This window comes from Pimephales promelas, chromosome 15, assembly GCF_988280905.1.
Source record: "Pimephales promelas chromosome 15, fPimPro1.hap1.1, whole genome shotgun sequence".
Lineage (NCBI taxonomy): Eukaryota > Metazoa > Chordata > Actinopteri > Cypriniformes > Leuciscidae > Pimephales > Pimephales promelas.
In genome coordinates this window covers 34,098,320-34,125,524 of record NC_142783.1, presented here as the reverse complement: position 1 = coordinate 34,125,524, position 27,205 = coordinate 34,098,320, and the positions used below count along the sequence as shown (strand labels likewise).

The 27,205-nt window shown below is 35.9% G+C and overlaps 2 protein-coding genes across 2 annotated transcripts in view; both read right to left on the bottom strand.

Annotated features, from left to right (window-relative positions):
• The window catches only part of LOC120473281 (zona pellucida sperm-binding protein 3), a 194,702-nt gene that overhangs the window by 147,816 nt on the left and 19,681 nt on the right, over positions 1–27,205 (bottom strand).
• tunar (TCL1 upstream neural differentiation-associated RNA) lies at positions 13,408–24,836 on the bottom strand. Its single transcript, XM_089119983.1, has 2 exons — positions 24,049–24,836; positions 13,408–14,444 (listed from the first exon to the last, which is right to left on the bottom strand). Exons 1-2 carry the CDS (start codon positions 24,082–24,084, stop codon positions 14,259–14,261), a joined length of 222 nt encoding a protein of 73 aa, XP_088976109.1. The 5' UTR covers positions 24,085–24,836; the 3' UTR covers positions 13,408–14,258.

The following is a 27,205-nucleotide window of genomic DNA, read 5'->3' as shown; positions in this document are numbered from 1 at the left end:
CAGCCAGTCCACTCTCTCGCTCGTCCAACAGCGCTACTGGTGGCCGGGTATGGCCCAGGATGTCTCCCGGTTCGTCAAAGGATGCTCAGTCTGTGCCATGGCCAAAGTTCCCCGTCATCTCCCAGAAGGCAAACTGGTCCCTCTTCCCATACCCACTCGACCCTGGTCCCACCTCGGAGTGGACTTCGTCACCGACCTGCCCGTGTCTGACAATCACACCTGCATCCTAGTAGTAGTAGACCGCTTCTCTAAAGCGTGCAAGCTAATTCCCCTTCCTGGCCTACCCACAGCCCTTGAAACAGCGGAGGCGCTGTTCCAGCACATTTTCCGGAACTTCGGTATCCCAGAGGACGTTGTCTCCGATCGAGGACCCCAATTAATCTCCCGTGTCTGGAGGGCCTTCTTCAACCTTCTGGGAGTGACCGTCAGCCTCACTTCGGGTTATCATCCCCAGTCAAACGGCCAGACTGAGCGGAAGATCCAGGAGATTGGGAGATACCTGCGGTCATACTGCCACGATCATCAGGACTGTTGGAGTCGTTACCTGCCCTGGGCCGAGTATGCACAGAACTCTCTCCGACAAACCACCACCGGACTCACCCCATTCTAGTGCATACTCGGCTACCAACCTCCACTCTTCCCCTGGTCAGGAGAACCATCAGACGTCCCAGCAGTCCACCATTGGTTCCAGACGAGCGAGAGAGTCTGGGACTCAGCTCATACTCACCTCCAGCGGGCTGTTCGGAGACACCAGAACCAGGCCAACCTTCGCCGCGCCGACACCCCTCACTACCTTCCCGGACAACTGGTCTGGCTCTCCACCCGGGACATCCGTCTCCGACAGCCCTGTCGGAAGCTGAGTCCCAGATACATCGGACCTTTCGCGATACAGAGGCAGATCAACCCCGTTACCTACCGGCTGGTCCTCCCCGCTCACTACCGCATCGCACCCACCTTCCACGTCTCCCTGCTGAAGCCCTACACTAACCCTCTCTCTCCTTCTTCCCCAGGGTCTGGTGCTGCGGAGGTGCCCCGTCGTCGGTCCCGTCCGCCAGCTGGAGCTGGCCGTGGGGGGGGGGGGGTACTGTCACGGATCCATCTGCGTCAGCACCAGACACCTTCACTCCGCCCACTCGTTCCAGCTCCCCAGCCTTCTAATCACCGTCACCTGCCCGCATCAATCACCGTCCCAATCATCCTCCCTTTATAAACTCACTCCTCACAGTCACTCACCGTCTGGTCTCGTCGGTACTACGGCTACAGACTCCCGCTACTCTCACTGCTACGTTCTGGATTACTTACCCGCTTGCATCAGCCCCGTCTGCCTCTCATCTGCTCCTGGTTCCCGGTCTCCTCCTGTTCATCCGTCCGCTGCTTCCACTCTCCGTCTCTCCGTCCTGCACAAGATAAGATATACTTCATCAGACTGTTTCCCGCTGCATCCCCAAACTTTCTCCATTACATACTCACCTGTTGTTTACCCTACCACCTGTTCAATAAACCTGGTTACTCTCATCCATCTGCGTCCTTCTAGTTTGTGACAGCAAGTCTGTCATATCGGCTACACAACATTAAAATAAGAACATCATAATTGTGCTTAAATCTTGGCTTTTAATGAGGAGACTTTTTTATAATCAGCCTCTCGAAAATGTAAAAAAAATGTGGATTTAGATTTATCGGCCAATATATCGGTTATCGGCTTTTAAATATGAGAATTATCGGTATCGGACAAAATTGTCATATCGGTGCATCCCTAATATATATATATATATATATATATATATATATATGTAATATATGCAGTAAATGTAGGTTGCAAAGAGAGTAAAGTAGATAAGCAAAAATATGAGTAATTTTATGGAGTTTATTATGTTATGCAGTGAAGAGCAATATTGCTTTAGCAGTAAAGAAGTAAAAATGACCTTTTGCTGTTTCTATATACTCTCTGACATTATATTGCATTGTCAGAGCCACAGCTGCCAGTTTTTAGACTTCAGAACAATTAGACTTGAAACATTTCTACAGTGTGTGCCGAATGATGGACTGAATGTCAAATACATGAAACATGATTGTTTAGTTTGAGTTACGGTCCGTGCTTCTCTGAGCCGAACGTCTCGCTGAAATATGATGAGCAGAAACTAACAGGTGGAGTGTGTTCTCCATCAGTGTGAAGCGCTCCAGCAGAGGGCAGTGTGTCACACACACACACACACAAGCCTCAGCATCTGCTGAGGACGGTCAAACACAGTGACACATCCAAGTAAGACGATCTCATCCTTAAATGGGACTCAAACTCAATCTGTTGATGAACGCGGGTGCCATATAGTCCCCCGTCCCGTCTCCTTCAGTCTCCGCTGACCTCATTACAGCCGTCACTACACTGTAAAAAAAATATGTTCATGATTTGTAATCACAACATTTTTTCTTTTGTCAAATCAACTTAGATAATTTATGTTGTTCAGATAACATAATATTTTGAGTTTCTGGTGATTAAATTAATCTCCTTCATTGTATTAACTCACTTTTTCCATTTCAATGAACTTAAAATTTTAAGGCGACCAGGTTACTTATTTTTTTAAGTTAAACCAACAATATTTTTTTACAGTGTATTATTTACCGCTTCAAAATAATGCTGCTGTTCCAGGTTTCATGCAGCATCTGCACACGTATATATCCTTTAGGCTTTATTTCCAAATGCATGTTTGGTTGTTGAAGATTTCAGAGAAAACAAGTCAGCATTTCACTAAAATGACAGAAAACATCGAGCCGACTTCATCAGATGCCGATCGGCAGGGAATTATATATTATAATGAACTTATTAAAACATAATCTCTAGGGGATTTTTGTGGCATAATCTGTCGAGGTTTGTCTTGCATGACACAAATTGGTTTTTGATAATTAAATGCAACATTAAATCAAAATACGATTATTGTGGTTAATAGTATACAGTAGTACATTGACAAAAAAAAGATTAATACCTTGGTATTTGTGATACTTTTTGTTTGTCTGTGAATGCATAAAAAACTTTAGATTTGATGATCTTTTCCCTGCTATTAAGCGTTATATCAGATTTAAAAAATATATATATAATTTGATACCACAGACATACACTATGAGACAAAAGCTCCTGCAAAAAAAGCAATAAATAAGTTGATTTATTCAACATTTAAATGGCACATATGTAGTTTTGAAATGATTATTTCATTTTATTTATTTGTTTTGCATTGCATAATGTATCCGCAGTCAGCGTTTGAAGTGGATCAATAAAGTTCAGCAAAGTTGTCCTAAGACAAGAACAGGTATTGTTCAAAATTCATGTATAACTTTGATGAAAGGTTATGATCCACTGTATATTGCCTAGCTCTTTAATATAAAGTTGCATATGTCTAACTTTATCCAAATACAGTTCTCACATAAAGCAAAATAAACTGCTTTGAAACAATGTGTTTCATGAACAAATACATTTCAATAAAGAAATTTGAATTGATCAAAAGTGAAAAAAATAATAATAATCAAGCCGAAGTTCCTGTGCGCGAGTAAATATTAGAATAATTAATCACTGTCCAAACGTCAAGCACAACACAAGAGCTCCCATAAGATTGTGCTCAGCGCCAGTCAAGGTCAGTGGATCTCAGAGATGTGTGTGATCACTAAAAGCTCTCAGCATCTGCTCTGCAAACCTTAGTTATCTGCTGTGTGTGTTCAACATCTGTGCATCATATTTAAAGTTGATATAACACATCACTGCAATCACAAATTACTCTAGAAAACCCTTTAATAAACAGTGTATTACACTGAGTGCCAATAGTCCGGCTTGTTGGCAGAAGGTATTTACACTGACTCCGCCCACTGACGTCTGATTGGGCCAGACACAGTTTAACCCGGCCTTTTGCCTAACTCGTTCTTCTCACTTTTCCCATCGCATACCAGATTGGAAAGGCATTCATTTTCAATAAATATGAATAAAATATGTAAAAAGTGGAATTAAAGTGCCTAACGGTTATTTAATAATACACTCTTAAGAAAAGGTTCTATATAGAACCTTAAAAGGTTCTATCAGCGCTACGTATTTGGAACCCCTAAAAGGTTCTATACACTCTTAAAAAAGGGTTCCCATATAGAACCCTAGGGTTCCGTACTTGGCCAATAGAACCTTTTACCAAAAAAAAAAACAAAAACGGTTCTATATATAGAACCATTTTGGAGTTCCATATGTGAAGCGGGGGATGGAACCATTTCTGGTTCTAAATAGAACCATTTCTTCTAAGAGTGAAAGTTGGTCTAGGGAGGGCTTTATTGTTGCAATACGGCGGGATTCATTTAATAAATGTAAGCATTTACACTCTGTCATGTCTGTCATGTGATTCCCTGTTTGTCATGTGATCCTGCCATTTGTCTTGTCATTGGTTAATCGTCTGTTCATTGTTCACAGGTCTCCCTTGTCTTGTCATTAGTCTGTTTTTTTCAAGCCCCCATGTTTGTCAAGTATTGTTTTTCTGTGACCACATGTTTTTGTTTGATGTTATGTTTTGATCCTGTTATGTTAAAGGATTAGTTCACTTTTAAAAAAACTTTTGCTGATAATTTACTCACCCTCATGTCATCCAAAATGTCCATGTCTTTCTTTCTTCAGTCGAAAAGAAATTAAGGTTTTTGATGAAAACATTCCAGGATTTTTCTCCATATAATGGACTTCAATGGGAACCAAACGGTTCAAGGTCTAAAAGACAGTTTCACTGCAGCTTCAAAGGGCTTTAAACGACGCTAGACGATGAATAAGGGTCTTATCAAGCGAAACGATCGCTCATTTAATAAATAAATAAAAAAGTTTAAGTTTTATAAGCTCAAATGGTCACCTTGCTCTGTTCTGTGATGCGACTCTCCAGTTCGAACTCGTTTATCAAAATGAACGAATCTTTTTCCGAGTCAATTCGTTCGTTGAATGAATCAAAAGATTTTTTTTTTATTCTTAAAAAGAAAACGAACAGTATTTATATCGTTTTTACCTCTTGTAACCACAGCCACAAAGCGCCCGCGCTGTCAGAGTACTTGGACGTGGCTGTGGTTACAAGAGGTAAAACTATATAAATACTGTTGGTTTTCTCACTCAAACCGCTCGTTTCGTGTCTTAGGCCATCAATGTGTCCTTACATTTACGAGTCATTAAATCATGTTTAATTTGGACTTCTCTGTGCTGCTCTTTGAGGTGGTGACCATAGACCTCCATTATATGACTGACAGACAAGAACGGTTCGACCTAAAAATATCAAAATTGAAACTACTGCGGAAACAGAGACACCTACATCTTTGATTACCGAAAAATTAATTTCAAAGTGAACTATCCCTTTAAGCATAAACTTCAGAATACAAGACTGTCATTTTGCTTCTCAAGTAAATATTGATTTAAAAATGTTTCAATGTTTGTACTGGAAAACAAGACAGAAATAGCCAATCAGTGTTTGCAGTGTGAGGTCTGATGTAACAGTGACCCATGCTGTTTGTTTTCTTCACATCTCCAGCCGATCAATGTCAGGGGTCGGAATGACAGGGATAAACACGAGGGAAAGAGGTGACGGAAACACACACAGAGCAGACGGGAAACATGACGGGACGAGGGTCAGGGCTTCTATTTTTGGCATCTTAGAAAATACAATGAATGATTTTCAGCTTTCGTTCGTTCCAATATTTTTTTGCAGTAAAGCATCAGGTCAGTCTCACAGTAAACACATGCAGACATCAGCATTTTCCTCCCAATATTATTGTTTTTTTGGCTGATTTTGAGAAATATTCCAGTGTATTGCCATAAACACTGCTTTCTTTTCATGGTGAATTCATGGCTATTGTTGATCTTTTTAACCCATTTGGTGCATATTACTTTTCAGGCCAGATTTTATAATTATGTATATATAAATGTACACTACTGTTTAGGGTCGGATATATTATTTACTGTTTTGAAAGGAGTATCTTCTGTTCACCAAGGCTGGATTTATTTGATTTGAAATACAGTAAAAACAGTTAAATATTATTACAATTCAAAACATCTGTTTTCTATGTCAATATTTAATAGAGCCAGACCGATATATCGGCCGATATTAGGCATTTTCCAAAATATCGGTATCGGCAGTTATAATGGCCGATAAATGAATATTTAAAAAATAAAATAAAAACGGACGAAACACGCTTTAATCATCTCTCCTTGGCCTGTTATATTGAAAATGTATGTTTTACAATTTGCAGTATGATGTTATCTATTGCTAAATTATGGCTCATCATAGACTAGCTAACCACAAAGCTAGCTAATGCCACTATAATCAGTGGAAGGTATTGTTAACATTAATGAGCTTGGAAACCACAATGAACTTTTTCTGCCTAAATAAAGTTATGATTACTGTATTTATAACTAGCATATCTCTAGTTACAGTCCCTGCATTGTAAAATGTAAGTTATACTTGCGAGGAGTGAACATTTAGACATAGAGAAAAAGTATCAAACGTATCTTGTGCAGAAAAGTTAGCTTTTCTTTTACACGTGTGTGAAATCCAACAATATTTAATAAAAAAAAATATATCGGAATATCGGATTTTAAAACCCAAAAATATTTGTATCGGTATCGGCCTTCAAAATCCTTTATCGGTCAGGCTCTAATATTTCATTTATTCTATGTGTCGTCTTCAGTGTCACATGATCCTTCTGATTTGATGCTCAAGAAACATTTATGATTATTATCAACATTGAAAATAGTTGTGATACTTCATATTTTTGTGGAAACAGTGGCATATTTTATTTTTCAGGACTCTTTGATGTTCAAAGTTCAAAAGAACAGCATTTATTTGGAATAGAATCTTTTGTAACGTTATTAACTGTCAGTTTCGAACATTCCAAACTTGCTTTCAAACTTTTGAACAGTAGTGTATATATGTAGCATAATTGCAGGACTGACTGTTGCTTGGCAACACTACACCCATGCATCCCAAAATAACACAGAATACTAGTGTTAGCCAGAGCTTTTTTTCAGGAGTAATTTTTACTCTACATTCAATCTAACTTTAAGTCTTCTTCCAAAAACCTAGAAAAACAACACACCGTATTATTCATATTTCCTTGATCCTCTTTGCTCTTTTTTTCCCTGAGGTTTATGTTGGATTTGGGATTGGTCATGGGTATCAGCGTCTCTCTGGTTTAGATCAGGATTTTTTTTTCAACGCTTGAATAAGTTTTGCGAGGGACAGGGAAGATGAAATGTGTGCAGAGCCCATGAAATTTATGTAAGACATGCGGCTCACCGCGAAACCATTTCACTCCCTTAACTCGGCCAATGGACGACCTGTAATGTCCTTCTGATGAAAACCAGAAGCTTCATCATCTCACAGGTGTGACACGACCGGCCCTGAGCCAGACGTCAAAAGATGAGATGGTTTTCAATAGATTTCCAATACAACTCCATGTGATGATCGGCATTAGGCCCAGAACATCTCTGAGAGTTTCATTTTCTTAATCACCTCCTGTTTATATTTCTGCTGGCGTTGATCGTGTTTACCGAAAATGAACAAAGACTGCGCTCAAATACCTGGATGACCTGAAGTCAATTACGTTTTGCAAATGAGACTGGCACCAGTGAAAGAGAGTTACACAGAATACAAGATCAGCTCACTAACGTCTGGCTAACCTGAGACTTTTCAGATCTCAGTCTCAATGTTGTCATATAAATGATGTTATTATAATGTTTTATCACCGCTTCACATGTGTCTGTATATTTGAGAAGCGGTACTCACAAACTTTGGCACTTATACTGCGTGCCGTTTTAAAAAAATCAATATCAGCTCTCAGAAAGGCAGAGTTTGGAGAGACTGAATCTTCCAACAAACCATTTTTAGACTCTTTGAGAAATGAGGTGATGTGCAATGTAAATCATGAGAAAATTAAAGTGTTTTTTCCCCCTTAAACCTATGGTAGGAGACTCCAAAACAATATTTAAAATAGCATAATAGACTTTAATGAACAGTAAAATATGACTCGATCAGGGCTGTGTTTCCCAAAAGCATCACAAACCTAAATAGATGAGAAAATTCTCAAAAATTCTAAATTCTAAAAAAATAAATTCTAAATTCTAAAAAATAATTCTAAAAAATTCTAAATTCTAAAAAAAATAATTCTAAATTATAAAAAATTCTAAAAAGATGATAAACCTTTAAAAAGCTTAAACCTTTTAAAAACCTTCAAAAACCTTAAACCTCTTTGAGAAAGGAGGTGATGTGCAATGTAAATCATGAGAAATTAAAGTGTTTTTTTCCCTTAAACCTATGGTAGGAGACTCCAAAACAACATTTAAAATAGCATAATAGACTTTAATGAACATTAAAAAAATGACTCGATCAGGGCTGTGTTTCCCAAAAGCATTGCAAAACTAAATAGAAGAGAAAATTCTCAAAAATTCTGAATTCAAAAAAATTCAACTCTAAATTCTAAAAAAGAATTCTAAAAAAATCTAAATTCTAAAAAAATGTAATTCTAAATTCTAAAAAATTCTAAAAAGATGATAAATCTCTTTGAGAAATGAGGTGATGTGCAATGTAAATCATGAGTTTTTTTTTCCCTTAAACCTATGGTAGGAGACTCCAAAACAACATTTAAAATAGCATAATAGACTTTAATGAACATTAAAAAAATGACTCGATCAGGGCTGTGTTTCCCAAAAGCATTGCAAAACTAAATAGAAGAGAAAATTCTCAAAAATTCTGAATTCAAAAAAATTCAACTCTAAATTCTAAAAAAGAATTCTAAAAAAATCTAAATTCTAAAAAAATGTAATTCTAAATTCTAAAAAATTCTAAAAAGATGATAAATCTCTTTGAGAAATGAGGTGATGTGCAATGTAAATCATGAGTTTTTTTTTCCCTTAAACCTATGGTAGGAGACTCCAAAACAACATTTAAAATAGCATAATAGACTTTAATGAACATTAAAAAAATGACTCGATCAGGGCTGTGTTTCCCAAAAGCATTGCAAAACTAAATAGAAGAGAAAATTCTCAAAAATTCTGAATTCAAAAAAATTCAACTCTAAATTCTAAAAAAGAATTCTAAAAAAATCTAAATTCTAAAAAAATGTAATTCTAAATTCTAAAAAATTCTAAAAAGATGATAAATCTCTTTGAGAAATGAGGTGATGTGCAATGTAAATCATGAGTTTTTTTTTCCCTTAAACCTATGGTAGGAGACTCCAAAACAACATTTAAAATAGCATAATAGACTTTAATGAACATTAAAAAAATGACTCGATCAGGGCTGTGTTTCCCAAAAGCATTGCAAAACTAAATAGAAGAGAAAATTCTCAAAAATTCTGAATTCAAAAAAATTCAACTCTAAATTCTAAAAAAGAATTCTAAAAAAATCTAAATTCTAAAAAAATGTAATTCTAAATTCTAAAAAATTCTAAAAAGATGATAAATCTCTTTGAGAAATGAGGTGATGTGCAATGTAAATCATGAGTTTTTTTTTCCCTTAAACCTATGGTAGGAGACTCCAAAACAACATTTAAAATAGCATAATAGACTTTAATGAACATTAAAAAAATGACTCGATCAGGGCTGTGTTTCCCAAAAGCATTGCAAAACTAAATAGAAGAGAAAATTCTCAAAAATTCTGAATTCAAAAAAATTCAACTCTAAATTCTAAAAAAGAATTCTAAAAAAATCTAAATTCTAAAAAAATGTAATTCTAAATTCTAAAAAATTCTAAAAAGATGATAAATCTCTTTGAGAAATGAGGTGATGTGCAATGTAAATCATGAGTTTTTTTTTCCCTTAAACCTATGGTAGGAGACTCCAAAACAACATTTAAAATAGCATAATAGGATCATAGGGGGACTTTAATGAACAGATAAAAATGACTCGATCAGGGCTGTGTTTCCCAAAAGCATCACAAACCTAAATAGCTGAGAATCCATTGGCATCAACTGAAGAAAGAAGCATTTGCAGTTATAACCTAATGCTTGTTTTGTATATCTAAATTGTATTTCTAACCTATCCTAACTTTCTGAAAAACAAAAAATCGTTGTTGTTGGCCTACGTGTTTTATATGCAAGACATATGAAAGTCTTGCACAAACAGTAGTTGTTTGTCGGCAGTAATAATCAGTTTGTTTAGCATCTGGACGCTCTTTATCCAGGTAAAACAAAGCCTGAGAAAACGGCTCCTGGGCTCATTTGAGTTTCTGCAGCTGTGAATCTTCAAACCACATTGTTTATTCGCTCGACTGCATCATTTCACATACTGAGAGACGTTTAACTGTTTTTAGATCTCTCACCTCTGAAAATGTCTATTCCTGCCCGCCTTAAAAAAAAAAACCCTAATGAATTACAAGATCATTTGTAAATCACACAAAGAAGTGTTCATTTGAACTCTACAGATTTGTTGTGTGGTCTGTTCTTCAGATTAGATTTTAGTTTGGACAGTCAAATGACTTCATTGTGTTGTGTTCACATTAAAAATCAAATGGGCAGCGAGGCTAAACTCTTAAAAAATTGCTCTGCAAACGACTTGTTGCTAGGCGACCGTGCATAACGTCCATCCCATAATTACACAAAATGCATAAGGAACAGACGTGATACTGAAGAGAAAAAGTGTCCTGATGGTGTTTCACTTTCTCTAATTCAACATGAAGAAATGAGAACATTTTTCAACAATTTTATCAATCTTTACTAAATCAGAAGTAGCAATATTACATGTTCAAATACAGAAAAGAGATTTAGACAAGATCGCCCCTGTACCAAGGAGTATTACTGTAATGCTGGTCCATAGATATTAATAGATATATACGTGAAAGTAAATTCAACTGAAACAGAAGAATAGTGTGTTGATGAAATGCACAGATGATGATGATGATCAAACCTTCAATTACATTCTGTAATAAACTTCACCTTGATTTTTCAAAACAGAAGAACGGAGAGATAGGTAAACACTGATACTGTAAAGGCTTGTTCTAGGGCTGTAAAACGATTAATCGCATCCAAAATAAAAGTTTTTGTTTACATAATATATGTGTGCATAGTGTGTATAATTATTTTATATATATAAATACACACATATGCATGTATATATTTAAGAAAAGTGTGTTATTAATATATCAAATAATTATATTCATGTATAATTTTAATTTTGTATAAATATTAGGGCTGTCAAACGATCAATCGTGATTAATCGCATTCCAAAATAAAAGTTTCTGTTTACATAATATATGTGGGTGCACTGTGTATAATTACTTTATATTTATAAATACACACACATGCTTGTATATATTTAAGAAATATTTTCATGTATAGATTTATATATAATTTATATTATATATAAATAATTTTTTTCCTAAATATAAATGCGTGTGTATTTATATATACAAAATAATTATACACAGTGCACCCACCCACATATATTATGCAAACACAAACTTTTATTTTGAATGCGACTAATCGCGATTAATCGTTTCACAGCCCTAATAAATATACATAAAGTATATACATGCAAATATTTCTTAAATATATACATGCATGTGTGTGTTTTTGTAAATAAAAAATAATTATACACACTAGACACACATATATCATATAAACACAAACTTTTATTTTGAATGCGATTAATCGTTTCACAGCCCTTGCATGTTCACACCAAGAACTATAAAGATAAATATAACGATAGCTATATTAGCGTCCACACCAGCGGACGATATCGTGAACCGTTTTTCGAACTATCGTTATAGTTATCGATATCGTTATTAATGGTTTTCGTCTACACTGACAAAACAAATAATATGCTTTATCTAATCAATAAAATTGTGGCAACATATTACAAGCAATATTATTAATTAAATTGTGCAAATTAGAATTAATTACAATGTTAATTTGATTAACTATTGCTCAATTCTAATTTTTTCAATTTAATAAATAATATTGCTTGTAATCTGTTGCCACAATTTTATTGATTAGATAAAGCATATTCATTTTTACAGTGTATGGTGTGAAGTGAGGGGCTTCTTCATAATAATAATATCTTGCAGAAATACAGGCACTTTATGCACTGACATCTAGATTTCATATAGTCTTATTATCAGAAACATACTTCACTGACATAATATACATTCATTCATTCTGCAAATATCCTGCTGCTGTTGTGCTTTTATTAACGTTACTACAGTCTCATGTTGGTATTAAGATAAGATGTAGAAGCTATAAATTACAATATCGCGTCAAAAAAACTTTAATTTATAGAATAATAAAAATGAAATGTGCTTATGTTTCTGTGCACCTACAAGCAACTAAATGTGATATGAATGTGAAAATGTGTCGATCATTATTAAGGCAACACTGTCTGTATGATGAGTGTATTATCCAACAGTCTGTTTGAGTTTACAGTGGTGGACAAAAGGGATGTCCGGCTTTGGGAAATCTTCACTTTTGGACATATTCAAATGTTAATAAAAATGTGTTTTTTTGTAGCATATTGTGCTTGGGGTCTATTGTTTTATTTGTGATTTTAACTCAATGAGACATTACAAAGAAGTTATGAACACATGCAAAAAGCAAGAGAGAACCAATGAAATATTGATAAGCTTTTTGTTTGTCTATGCATTTTTACAATTTTTTGCATAGCTGTAGTTTGCCAAATAATTACCTTATGTTTAGCGTTTTGTTCTTTCCTCATAATTAAAATATTTAAAATATGTATATATTCTCACATTTTGATGGTTTAATCGAACTTCTAGAGTCATTAAAGGAGTTCACTTTTAAAAAACACTTTTGCTGATAATTTACTCGCCCCCATGTCGTCCGAGATGTCCATGTCTTTCTTTCTTCAGTCGAAAAGAAATGAAGGTTTTTGATGAAAACATTCCAGTATTTTCTCCATATAATGGACTTCAATGGGGACCAGACGGTTCAAGGTCCAAAAGACGGTTTCTGTGCAAACTGCAAAGTGTTCAAAGGGCTTTAAACGATTCCAGACGATGAATAAGGGTCTAATCAAGTGAAACGATCGCTCATTTAATAAATTAAATTACAAAGTTTAAGTTTTATAAGCACAAATGCTCGCCTTGCTCTGTTCTGTGATGCACGTTTGTGACTCTCCTGTTCGAACTCGTTCATCAAAAAGAACAAATCTTTCCCCGAGTCAGTTCGTTCATTTAATTCGTTGAATGAACCAAATGACTCGGAAAAGGATTTGTTCATTTTGATAAACGAGTTCGTACAGGAGAGTCACGAACGCGCATCACAGAACAGAGCAAGGCGAGCATTTGTGCTTATAAAACTTAAACTTTGTAATTCAATTTTTTAAATGAGCGATCGTTTCGCTTGATAAAACCCTTATTCATCGTCTGGAATCGTTTAAAGCCCTTTGAACAGTTTGCACTGAAACTCTCATTTGGACCTTGAACCGTTTGGTTCCCATTGAAGTCCATTATATGGAGAAAATCCTGGAATGTTTTCATCAAAAACCTTCATTTCTTTTCGACTGAAGAAAGAAAGACGTGGACATCTTGGATGACATGGGGGTGAGTAAATTATCAGCAAAAGTTTTTTCAAAAGTGAACTACTCCTTTAAGAACAAATCTCCCCTTCGGACATCACTTTTCCCCACTATACTATTATCAAAACAATGGGAAATAGCAATATATTTAAAAGTTGCGCATATATAAGAAACACCTTTACGGAAAATCACATTTCAATATAACACCCCACATGTCTTAAAAACCCGCACAAAACAATACCGAACCAGAAAGAAGATCTGCAAAGAAGCATTGCACAAAAATAAACTAATAATAATTCAATTTAATGCACCACAAAACTAGCCGGAAACCGTTCTACAGCCAAACTACAGAATGTCATTATAAATGATTTAGGATGTATTAAAATGCCTGGTCTAATAATAAGCTATTTATTGTAAACAGCAACATTTGAAATAAAGTTAGAGTAAACCTGGAATCTTAAAACATCTAATCTGAATGAGAACGTCCTGTGGATCGAGCCATGCATACAAACGGTCCTGTTTCTCTGGTAGGAAATATCCGGAAATATGGAAATGACGTGCATATTTACAGGTTACGGCGTTCCGGATGGTATGGTCTGTGTTTGAAGGGAGTCTGTCCTCCATATTTCCCTGTGGACGTGCGAGTGAACTCGATGCGAGAGCACTGGTTTATCACGTGCCAGAATCCCACCGCCAGTCATCCCAGAGTCCCGAGGGAAAGGGACTTCTGTGTGTGTTCTGGATCTTACAGTGTTGTGTAGATGTACACAAAGATGATGACGACTAGGTTGAGGATAGTCCCGATGATTCCCAGCATGGCCAGAATGGATTCTTCCTTGCTTTCCTTGTCTTGAATTCCCTTTTCCTCATCATTTAGAGCAGTGTTTACCATTTTCCTTGGAGAAGTCTGCAGTTTTCCTCTCACACCAATCTGGGAAAACACACAAAAACTGACCATCAGTCGATATTTTGACCAATTATTATGTTAGTGACGGAATAAAACATGATTTGGAAACATCAACACACTCTCGTGACTGAAACAAATACTTTATCAAATTTGTAAATAAAACAAAGATTATTGAAGAACATTTTAAAATAAAAATCTCATGTCACATTTAAGCGTCATTCTTATTTGTGAAATTGTGAAATGTTTTCAACCATATACTGTGGTTGTACTATGGTAATGATGGGGTCGTTAATGCCATTGTTCTTTGGTGGTAAATGATTACCATATTTATATACTGTAGTATTTATATTTATATGATGCTTTAATGTATTTTAAAAAATACTATGGTATGTGTTCAGGTAAACCATGGTAGGACTGTGGTGCATGTCCACAAAAACAGTATGGTAGGTTTTTTTTTTTTTGTTTTTTTGTAGTTTTTTTGGATATGGAATAACATATTTTCACTTAAGTAGTCTATATGGGATACATTGTGTCAAAAAATGCATGCCCCTCCCCTTTCCTGTCATAAAACCATAAATCAGGGCATCAAAAAATCATTTTTGACCATATACATACTGTATATATGAAGAGTTAAGATGCAAAAGCCTCTAAATGCCATTTGAAATTTTCTTCTTTAATGATGATTTTTGTCAAACGTGTATATTTAAGTTCAGTAATTTCACTTAAATAACAATTAATAGGTAATTATCATTGCCATTTAAGTGAAATTACTGAACTTAAATAGACAAGCTTGATAAAAATGATCATTCTAGAAGAAAATTTCAAATGGCACTTAGAGGCTTTTGCATCTGAACTCTTCATATATATATATATATATATATATATATAATTTAAAAATATGTATGTATTAATATTTTTATTGTAAAATTATTTAAATATTATTATTAGTAATAATTATAATATTTAAATACTTTTTTAATAAAAAATCGTACATAAAATACAATCATCTTTATAATAATATTTTTAATTTTTATTTTAAATAAAATATAGTTTCTCATAGGACGTTAATAAGCGTAATGGTCACTGCAGCATTTCTCTGCTCAGTTGCACCGGTTTTCCTCAAGCTTTTACAGAGCAATGATTTATTAAAGGCATGAAAGAGATTTTTCATCAAAAATATATTCATTTCTATCGTCCCCTGAATAAAACATAATCAACTGCTGAAAAACGTGCTTGAACTCAGGAAAAAGATGTTGTTTGCACATGTATTTAGCGCTGCTGGCCCTATTTAGCATTTATGCTTTCTAATAATTAATGGATAAAGGTTACAAATATCACAAGTATACAGTGAACTAGTTTCGTACTTTAATATGCTGGAGTTGTGTGCTGTCTGGAGTCAAAAAATGTATAAAACCGTGTTTCTTTAACTATGAGCACACTTGTGGTCCTTCAATTGTCTATGCAATACATGCACACATTTTTTCTTTTACCTTTATTTAACCAGGTTAATCGGTTGAGAACGAGTTCTCATTTGCAACCTCGACCTGGCCAAGACAAGGCTAAAAGTGCAAGGCAACATAAAATGACATTCAAACACATAAAAATCTTCAGGTTCAATTAAGATGCTGAACATAAAGTACAAAAATGAACAACAATTAGGGTAAATTTAAAATGATAAATGAGAACACACACAGTATGGCCGGAGGATAGATAACCTGAGACAGCATGACTACTAACATGGTGAAATGTAAGATATTTTAACATAGCTATTCGGTTGGATATGCACAAGATGTAATATTAACATACTGTATACTACAGTGGTCCATTAGTAGTTTTGAAAGGGTTGCTTTAAAAGTGGCGATAGGAACGAAGGTTTCAAGTTTGAGAGATTTTTGTAAATTATTCCAATAAAACATACAAGGTTTAGGATTGTTTCACTCTTTGTTTATATGAGCATTTTGCATGAAATGCATTTGAACTAATCGAATGAATGACTGAATCGGAGGATGCAATGCATCCCAAGGTGAAGGCGTCAATGCACATCCGAGTCTAAAGTTAGCTTGGGTGTCTCCTGAGATCTTCATCTGATGGACCTTTGAAGGCAGCATACATGCATCCTTCCCTGCCGTTCATATCCCACAATCCTGTGCTTTCCATTCTGTCACAAAAAAATAAAGATGGCGTCTTAAGTTAGCGGTTGCTGGTCAGTTTGTGTCTGTTTAAATGTTTGTTTTTGAAATTGTTTTCTATTTTTGATGTAATTTATACTGAGATATTAATATTGTAGTAAATATTTGCTTAGTTATCACTAAAGCTCAGTTTCATGGCATTTCTTCGAGTGTAAACGCTGCATTTTTTGCAAAGTTTTTGGACGCAGCCATTGACTTACTCATTTAGACATGTAGCGCTGCCTACTGGCTGTTTAGTTTCTTATTTAGAGGATCATTTCATAAAAAAATATTTTGTATTTTAGGGGTAGTCTGCAATGTATCGGTTATTGGCTTTCAAATATAATGAATTATCGGTTATCGGCTTTCAAATATAATAAATTATCGGTTATCGGCTTTCAAACAATGAATTATCGGTTATCGGCTTTCTAATATAATAAATTATCGGTTATCGGCTTTCAAATATAATAAATTATCGGTTATCGGCTTTCAAACAATGAATTATCGGTTATCGGCTTTCTAATATAATAAATTATCGGTTATCGGCTTTCAAATATAATGAATTATCGGTTATCGGCTTTCAAATATAATGAATTATCGGTCATCGGCTTTCAAATATAACGAATCATCGGTTATCGGCTTTCAAATATAATGAATTATCGGTTATCGGCTTTCAAATATAATGACTTATCGGTTATCGGCGTTCAAATATAATGACTTATCGGTTATCGGATTTCAAATATAATGAATTATCGGTTATCGGCTTTCAAATATAACGAATCATCGGTTATCGGCTTTCAAATATAATGAATTATCGGTTATCGGCTTTCAAATATAATGACTTATCGGTTATCGGCGTTCAAATATAATGAATTATCGGTCATCGGCTTTCAAATATAATGACTTATCGGTTATCGGCGTTCAAATATAATGAATTATCGGTTATCGGCTTTCAAATATAATAAATTATCGGTTATCGGCTTTCAAACAATGAATTATCGGTTATCGGCTTTCTAATATAATGAATTATCGGTTATCGGCTTTCAAATATAATGAATTATCGGTTATCGGCTTTCAAATATAATGAATTATCAGTCATCGGCTTTCAAATATAACGAATCATCGGTTATCGGCTTTCAAATATAATGAATTATCGGTTATCGGCTTTCAAATATAATGACTTATCGTTATCGGCGTTCAAATATAATGACTTATCGGTTATCGGATTTCAAATATAATGACTTATCGGTTATCGGATTTCAAATATAATGAATTATCGGTTATCGGCTTTCAAATATAATGACTTATCGGTTATCGGATTTCAAATATAATGAATTATCGGTTATCGGCTTTCAAATATAATGACTTATCGGTTATCGGCTTTCAAATATAACGAATCATCGGTTATCGGCTTTCAAATATAATGAATTATCGGTTATTGGCTTTCAAATATAACGAATCATCGGTTATCGGCTTTCAAATATAATGAATTATCGGTTATCGGCTTTCAAATATAACGAATCATCGGTTATCAGCTTTCAAATATAATGAATTATCGGTTATCGGCTTTCAAATATAACGAATTATCGTTATCGGCTTTCAAATATAACGAATCATCGGTTATCGGCTTTCAAACATAATGAATTATCGGTTATCGGCTTTCAAATATAACGAATTTTCGGTTATCGGTATTGGACCAAATGTTCATATTGGTGCATCTATATTTCCAATGAACAAATATTAAGAAAAAACTATTTAATGACAATTTATATGAACAAATAAATGACGTTTAAATCTGTTATTTGTAAAAAAAAAAAAAAAGTTGAAGTGTCTTGTGTGTAATAAATCCTGCGGCAGCAGCTCTCCAGAAGTCTGATGGCAGATTGACAGGCTCCACTGTGGGATGATGTGATTTGGGGATCCCTGGAGACTCATTCACGGTCCAGATTCATGATGAATGCAGTCGTTCACGTGGTTTGGCATTCAATCGCTCCACAGGGCTGGACAACAATGTGCCTGTCCTTTTGTCATGAATATTGGAAAGTGAAAGACACAATAGATGCCCTAGTCAAAGCATCCTGTAGGAATTGCAGTTTACTCCGGAAAGATCTTTCATAGGATTTCTAGAAGCTTATAGAGTGGTGTCGGGTAGACGTACATTTGTAGACAAAAACTATAGATTATTGCAAAAAACAAGCTCTGTGATCAACAAATGTTTGTGATTTTTGCACGTTTTGTCCATCAAGATAATTTTCACATATGAAGCCTATACACTATCGCTACAACAGTCCCACGACTTTTTCGACATTTCCCTGAAAGTTTCCCTGAAAGATTATAATCATGATGAGTGTCATGTGACACTGAAGACTGGAGTAATGATGCTGAAAATTCAGTCTTGATCACAGGAATAAATTACACTTTACTATACAGTATATTCGCATAGAAAACAGATATTTTAAATTGCAATAATATTTTACTGTTTTTACTGCATTTTTTTATCAAATAAATGCAGCCTTAGTGAGCAGAAGAGACTACTTTACAAAACATTTAAAGGAGTCGTTCACTTTTAAAAAACTTTTGCTGATAATTTACTCACCCCCATGTCATCCAAGATGTCCATCTCTTTCTTTCTTCAGTCGAAAAGAAATTAAGGTTTTTGATGAAAACATTCCAGGATTTTCTCCATATAATGGACTTCAATGGGAACCAAACGGTTCAAGGTCCAAAAGACACTTTCAGTGCAGCTTCAAAGCGGCTTTAAACGACACCAGACGATGAATAAGGGTCTTATCAAGCGAAACAATCGCTCATTTAAAAAATAAATAACATAATAAACAATAACAATAAATAACTTAAATAAGTTTAAGTTTTATAAGCTCAAATGGTCGCCTTGCTCTGTTCTGTGATGCGCGTTCGTGACTCTCCTGTTGGAACTCAATCATCAAAATAAACGAAACTTTTTCCAAGTCATTTGGTTCATTCAACGAACGACACGAACAAATTGACTCGGAAAAAGATTCGTTCATTTTGATGAACGAGTTTGAACAGAAGAGTCACGAACGCGCGCGTCACAGAACAGCAAGGCGAGCATTTGAGCTTATGAAACTTAAACTTTGTTATTTATTTATTAAATGAGTGATCGTTTCGCTTGATAAGACCCTTATTCATCGTCTGGTGTCGTTTAAAGCCCTTTGAACAGTTTGCACTGAAACTCTCATTTGGACCTTGAACCGTTTGGACCCCATTGAAGTCCATTATATGGAGAAAATCCTGGAATGTTTTCATCAAAAACCTTCATTTCTTTTCGACTGAAGAAAGAAAGACATGGACATCTTGGATGACATGGGGGCGAGTAAATTACCAGCAAAAGTTTTTTTTAAAAGTGAACTACTCCTTTAAAAATCTTACCAACACCAAACTTTTTAATGGTGGTGTATATTACACAAACAATTGGTAAACAAATATAGGCCTATTTACACACATACTTTCAAAAAGCTCTGCATTACTTAAGTGTGTTATCAGCAAATGAATCTTTTTCTTTCAGTGCATGTGTGTGTGTGTGTGTGTTTGTGTGAGCCACATAAACAGGGCTTTCCTCAAACCCTCTGATTGTACACTAGATGTGCTCTCATGCATCGCGCCGATAGAAGACGTTTGGGGAAGGTTTGGAGCGTCAGATGTGAGTCTGGAAACAGCTTCACTAGAGAGAGCAGCTGCGCTGAGCTCAGGAACAGACTGGAGATCGGCCAAAACCACTTCACCAACTGGCCAGCTGGGACGACAGCACAATGAGCCGGCCAAGCCATGTGACATTAGTCCAGGAACATTGGTCATCAGGTTCTCTTTGCACAATTTGAGTATGGATGCAAACGCTCTTTGTTGGAGGGTTGCACATTCAAACGGTGGCGACAGATGTTGAAAACGACTAAATAAAACATGTGATGGTGCTCTTTTCAGAAGATCAGAAGAGTGTTTAAGCTACACCTCATGTGTTGTAAACCCCGAATGACTCGGAGCATCACCGTGAGTCGTTTCGCAACACAGAGCCAATCATTAAAAGCCTCATCGTTCGCTGCTTTAAATATTCATGAGCTCTGGACATCACACAAACCTTCCGCATCTGAGACCAACGCTCCTGTGTTTAGTGATTCAGAAGCCCATTTTCTATTTTCTTTCCCCATTCTCATTCAAGAGCATTTCTATACACTGGACTAGTGAATAGGGGTTGAACCGACTAGTCGACCTTAAAGGGTTAGTTCACCCAAAAATGAAAATTAAGTCATTAATTACTCACCCCCATGCTGTACCAACCCCGTAAGACCTTCGTTCGTCTTCGGAACACAAATGAAGATATTTTTGATTAAATTTGAGAGCTGTATAACTACCACATTGGCTGCCTAAGGGACTGCCTCTTGACGGCCCAGAAAGTCAATGAAGAAAATGTTTAAATATCCCAAGTGACTCGTGGCTCAACTATATGTTTATCAAGCGACGCGAATACTTTTTGTGCGAAAAAACAAACAAAAATAACGAGTTTATTCGACTATTTCTTTTCTTCCATGTAGGCCAGAACGAGACTTCCTTAGATTTCCACGACGCATGCGCGAGATTTGCGATCTGCTTACACCAGCTTACACTACTTCAGATCGCAATTCTCGCGCATGCGTCGTGGAAATCTAAGGAAGTCTCGTTCTGGCCTACAAGGAAGAAAAGAAATAGTCGAATAAACTCGTTATTTTTGTTTGTTTTTTCGCACAAAAAGTATTCGCGTCGCTTGATAAACATATAGTTGAGCCACGGTAGTCACTTGGGATATTTAAACATTTTCTTCATTGACTTTTTGGGCCGTCAAGAGGCAGTCCTTTAGGAGCCAATGTGGTAGTTATACAGCTCTCAAATTTAATCAAAAATATCTTTATTTGTGTTCCGAAGACGAACGAAGGTCTTACGGGGTTGGTACAGCATGGGGGCGAGTAATTAATGACTTCATTTTCATTTTTGGGTGAACTAACCCTTTAATGCAATGCTGTGACGCTTTAAGCTTGACGTCGACTAGTCGCGTTGATCATGTGACACTGTATGATTGCGCTTATTTTGATAGTGAGTCAACATAGTCAGTTGAATATCTGTTGGGGGACCAACAAAATAAAGTGTAAGCAGATATTAAGCTGACAGTCAACTAATACTCTAATGATAGTTTGTTGGCATGTAGTTGACTATGTAGTTACTTATAGTTAGTAGAATGTCTAAAGTGGACTATGGAAATAAAGTGTTAAACGCTCGTTTTAAAGCGGGAATGCAATTCATTTGCTCACGCACCGATTTGACCGATTTGAATCTTTGCTTGTTAGTGTTATTAACTGCCTAAATATGCATATTTCACGTACTCTGAAGTCACTTTGTAGATTAAATGAACCTATGTTTCCAACCCGATCTCACGACCAAGTCGTACGATTTCGACGAATGATTAAAAAGTGGCTAAATCGTAACAATTCATACGATCTCACTCGAATTTGCTAAATCGTACATATTTTACGAATTGGCCAACTCGTATGAATTCGTACGAATGACCTACCCCTGACCCCGCCCCTAAACCTAACCATCACGTGGGTTTAGACAAATCGTACAAATTCGTACGAGTGAGGTCGTACGAATTAGACACTTTTTTTAATCATTCGTCGAATTCGTACGAATTGGTCGTGAGATAGTGTTGATGTTTCTCCCTCTCCTTGGCATTGGTAAATATTACAATTCCTGGCACGAACCAACATAACCAGTCTTGATGCAACCGAGTTGCAAGAGCAGCCTGACAAAAGACAAATTGAAAGATTTTGCTGCCTGACTGCATTTGCATGACAAAAAAATGTGCAGACTCTTATAATGAACAGGCTTTCTGGGCTTTTAAAGCAATGATGACAAAATCCAGAGCTGAATCTCTATGGACAACTTGAAACTGCTGTTATTAGTCAGTTGGATGATGATTGTGTGTCCCTGCATCCATGTTCAATGGTGTATAAAGCAGAGGTTTTGAACCCAACACATATTAAGTGCACATGATCAGAAGAAATGTCACCTAAGCAGAATACATGAACCTCTCGGCCGAACCTTTTCACACTCGAGTTATTTCAGGCATATGAAATGTTTGAAGACATTAACCTGCTCTGACAGTGTTGCTGTAGGCATTGATTTAAAATGGAGTACAAATAAACACACACACACACACACACACACTCCTGAGCTAATCCATGTCAGATGAAAACGCTCCTCAAGCTGTGTTTATACGGTCAAATTGATTTCTATAATGCTGCCAAAAGCACCAGGACTTTCTCATAACACACATTTGTAAATCTCAAACTTATACTTTACAATAAATAGGATTACACTTTATTTGATGGTGTCAGTATCACAGTGGAATTATGCATTTAAGTACTGAGTGAGAATAATGAACTACATGTAGGGTTAGGATGAGGGTTTGGTCTGCATTTAATTATGCATAATTTATAGTTATTACTACAGTAACTGCATGCAATGACACTGTCAAATAAAGTGTTACCGTAATAAGAATAAATATTAACTTTCAAACAAAAAAAATTGAAGCATGATCAAATTGGCATTTCAACATTTCTTTCTCAGTTCATTTAAATGAAATCATATCATAAGTGACTTAAAAATCGAGTTGAATTTCGTATGAATGAAATTATTTTGATGAGTTAAAGTAATGAAAAAACATATGTGCAGGAATGTTAAAATGAATAAACCAAGTTCCTCAGAAGCTCCAGTAACTTTATTCTCATGTGAAGGAATGGAAACACTTTATTTTAAGGTGACATAGTTTCATGTTCACAGTAAAAAAATATTTTCATGATTTGTAATCACAACTTTTTTTCTTTTGTCAAATCAACTCAAATAATTTACGTAGTTCACATAACATAATATTTTGAGTTTCTGATGATTAAATCAATCTCCTTTTTCATTTCAATGAACTTAAAATTTTAAGGCAACCAGGTTACTGTAATATGGATTATGTAACTGGGTTGTTTTAACCCAAATTTGGGTCAAATATGGACAAACCCAAAAGTTGGGTTAAAATGTCATTTAAAAATGTAACCCAACTTCAACTTTCACTTTCAACTGTACATTTTTTTAACTACATTTTTAACCCAACATTTGGGTTTGTCCATATTTGACCCAAATTTGGGTCAATTTTTTAGATTGTATAGGAATAAACACAGTAGATTCTTCATAATTGCAAGTAAAACCAAACTGTGACTCTATAGTAAGTACCTGTATTATGTACTAACTACGTCACTTTAAAATTAAGTGTGTCCAACCCATCACTTTAGCAATATGAATATTTTCTACACTCTTGTTTTCTGCATGCATTTTCATAGACAAAGTTTTGCTGGTGATTTCTCCACTTGCTGTTCTCCCGGCGGAGGATCCTCTGGGATCGAGCTTACCTTGCACAGCATCAGGAGGAGCATAGCATCGGACATGCTGAGCGGGATGCTCTCTCCCAGGCGCACACACGTCCCTGGAAGCTCGGAGAGAAGTCCAATCCCCTCATGCTTTATCCCGGAGGGAGATCCCGAATCACGGAGAGTGGCTGAGCTTCCCACGGCGCTCCAGTGTTTTCCTGCCCAGTTTCATCTCACTTCTTGCCGAGTTGAGCTTGTGTGAAACACTCTCTCTCCTCTCGCTCTTTGTTCCGTCCGTGAGCCAGAGGTGGACCGATGAGAGAGAGAGAGAGGGCGGTTTAATCACGTGCTAAGTTTTTATCTCCGTCTTTAATTAGCCAAACTCGATGAGCTATCCCGTCTTCGACAAATTCTCAGCGAAATTTGGTGGGTGGAGAGAATAAGAGAAGTCACTCTCAAACCAAGCTCTTTGTTGGTCAATTCTGCGAATCCACACGACCAGCCGTGAAATCTTTAGAAATTCCTAATCTTGGATTTCCACCTTTAAACTTCAGCTTTGTTCAGGCGTTTGTTTCCGTGGTTGAAATATAATAAAAACTAGAAATTGAAGGTTGAAATATAAAAAAGACCCATAAAAACTAGGACATGAAGTGCCTTAGAGTGCAATAGCAGGAAAAGTGAGAGAGGATTCCAGTTTTTGAGACTCGACGCCTCGAGCGCCCGGCTGTGCGCGTGTGTTAGAGAGACGACGAGTGCGTGTGTGTGTTGGAGTCGCACCAACACTGATGCTCCAGAGTCAGGAGGCTTCCCCTGATTCCCTCCAACTCGCATATCAATGTAGCGCTGGTTGCCTGGCAACCGCCTCAGGACCGCCACACACCGCCTGACGACGGAAGCGTTTATGACAGCGGAGTTTATGAGGATCTCCGTCACTCCCCAACTCCGGGCTTTAATACTCACACACTCGACGACACACACCGGGGACACATCTCTTACCCAGCATCCTCTGCTCTTTTGACATAAAAAACAAGACCAGAGATAGAAGACAGCTAATGAGAATTCTAAATTACAAGGACAGATAAACACACACACAAATATTTGGGATATTCAATTTAGGATTTTTTAAAGTATCAACTGATGCAAATTGCTTTTTAAAATATTTTCAAATTCAACTCAAACATGCAATTCTTACTATTTCTACTATTATCAAAGTTTCTATTATTTAAGTTATCTATCTATTCACTCTAAAAAATGCTGGGTTGTTTCAACCCAAATTTGTTGGGTTAAAAATGTTCATTTAAAAATGTTTAAAATGAATTTAAAAATGTAACCCAGCCACTGACTTCCATATTTGACCCAATGTTGGATATATCAACATGTTTCTGCACCAGTAAATGCCTCTAAAGTATTTTTTTAGAATAGAATAGAAACTACACTCTAAACAATGCTGGGTTGTTTTAACCCAAATTTGGGTCAAATATGGACAAGGACAAACCCAACTGTTGGGTTAAAAATGCAATTAAAAATGTACAGTTGAAAGTGAAAGTTGAAGTTGGGTTAAACTTTGAAATTACATTTTTAATCCAACATTTGGGTATGCCCATATTTGACCCAAATTTGGATTAAAACAACCCAGCATTGTTTAGAGTGTTGTTTCTACTATTTTCTATTCTATCTATTCTATTCTAAAAAATACTTTAGAGGCATTTACTGGTGCAGAAACATGTTGATATATCCAACATTGGGTCAAATATGGACAAACTCGATGGCTGGGTTACATTTTTGAATTCATTTTAAACATTTTTAAATGAACCCAACGTTTGGGTTTGTCCATATTTGACTCAAAATTGTGTTAAAACAACCCAGCATTTAAATAGCCATTATTAATATGCACCTGTTTGCTTGAGTCAAAGAGTCTTCCTCTAATACTGTAGAGCTGCTTAAACAGGGTTTATTATGAATTGTTCAGCCAATCAGAGTCAGACTTCTGCTCCATAACGTTAATACAAATGAGCTAACTTCATAGTCCCGGCTTGCTGATCCCTGATGTGATTGGATTTATGCGTTTTTAAATGGACAACAATTCATTGTGTGGTTGGGATGTTAATGGAAATGTTTAGCAAATTGGTTCAAGCTTGCTTTTATATTGCCCATGCAGTGGCCTGGAATAGACAGCAATAAAAATGGAAATGCAAAAGAAACATTTGCCCAACTAAAATCACAAGCACGCATAATTGTATTGCTTCCTCTCCGTCCTCTCCTGTCTGAGAACGGCCCGTTTCACCGGTACACTTACACCAATCGATCACACAGAACAATCATTGGACTCGCACACGACTGGTTTAGAAATGCAGGTCAGCCAAATCCATGCATGCTTTTCAAAAACTCCCACGATTCTCCAGCGTTTTGATCCGCAGCGGCAAGCCGTGGGACACACACAGCAGAAAGAAGTTTGCATGTGTTTGCAGAATAAAGACAGCAGGACCTTGAAACGGCCCGGAGCGATGCGATTAGTGCTTTCATGCTAAGTGTTTCGGACCCGCTTGAAAAGGCCAGCGCCGACATTAAGCATCAGCTCAGGAGAAGAGGAGGGAACTCTTCCTCGTACAGTACAGTTTCACTCGCCAAAGATAAAAACACGGACCCTCGTTTCAGGCCTCTATCACGACCGGAAACACTGGAAAAAATAATCGGGATTTTAACGGTAAAAATGCTACAGTGCAAAACTGTTAATTGTGTAACAGAAAGTTTCCGTACTAATATACGGTAAATAACCGTGATAGATCTCACGGTACATTTAATGTAATTTTACTGGTCTTAGGTTTATGAAGAAGTGATTAAATACCATGCTTTGATTGGCACATGACCTTTGACATCAACAACAAAAATATAGAAGCATTTTAAAAGAAATGGATGAATTTTACAATGGAAGCGTCTGTTAAAACTTTTAAATGATCAATATTTCGCATTTATTTATTTATTTATTGTGCATTTGTTATTTATTACGCCCCACATATTTTTTAATACGTCTAAATAGTTTTTATTAATTTTATTTTAGTTTTAGTTAATCAAATAAGTTTAATTTTTTTATAATTTTGTTTATTTTTTTAGTTAATAATACTGATATTAGATAAACACTCAAATTCAATAAATACTAAAATTGCTAAAACTAAACTGAAATTAAAATAAAGCTAAATTG

Coding starts and splice junctions, on each gene's coding strand:
- tunar (XM_089119983.1), bottom strand. CDS start 24,084: ATGTCCGATGCTATGCTCCTCCTGATGCTGTGCAAG. Junction 14,445..24,048: donor TCCTCCTGATGCTGTGCAAG/GTAAGCTCGATC, acceptor GTGTTTTCCCAG/ATTGGTGTGAGAGGAAAACT.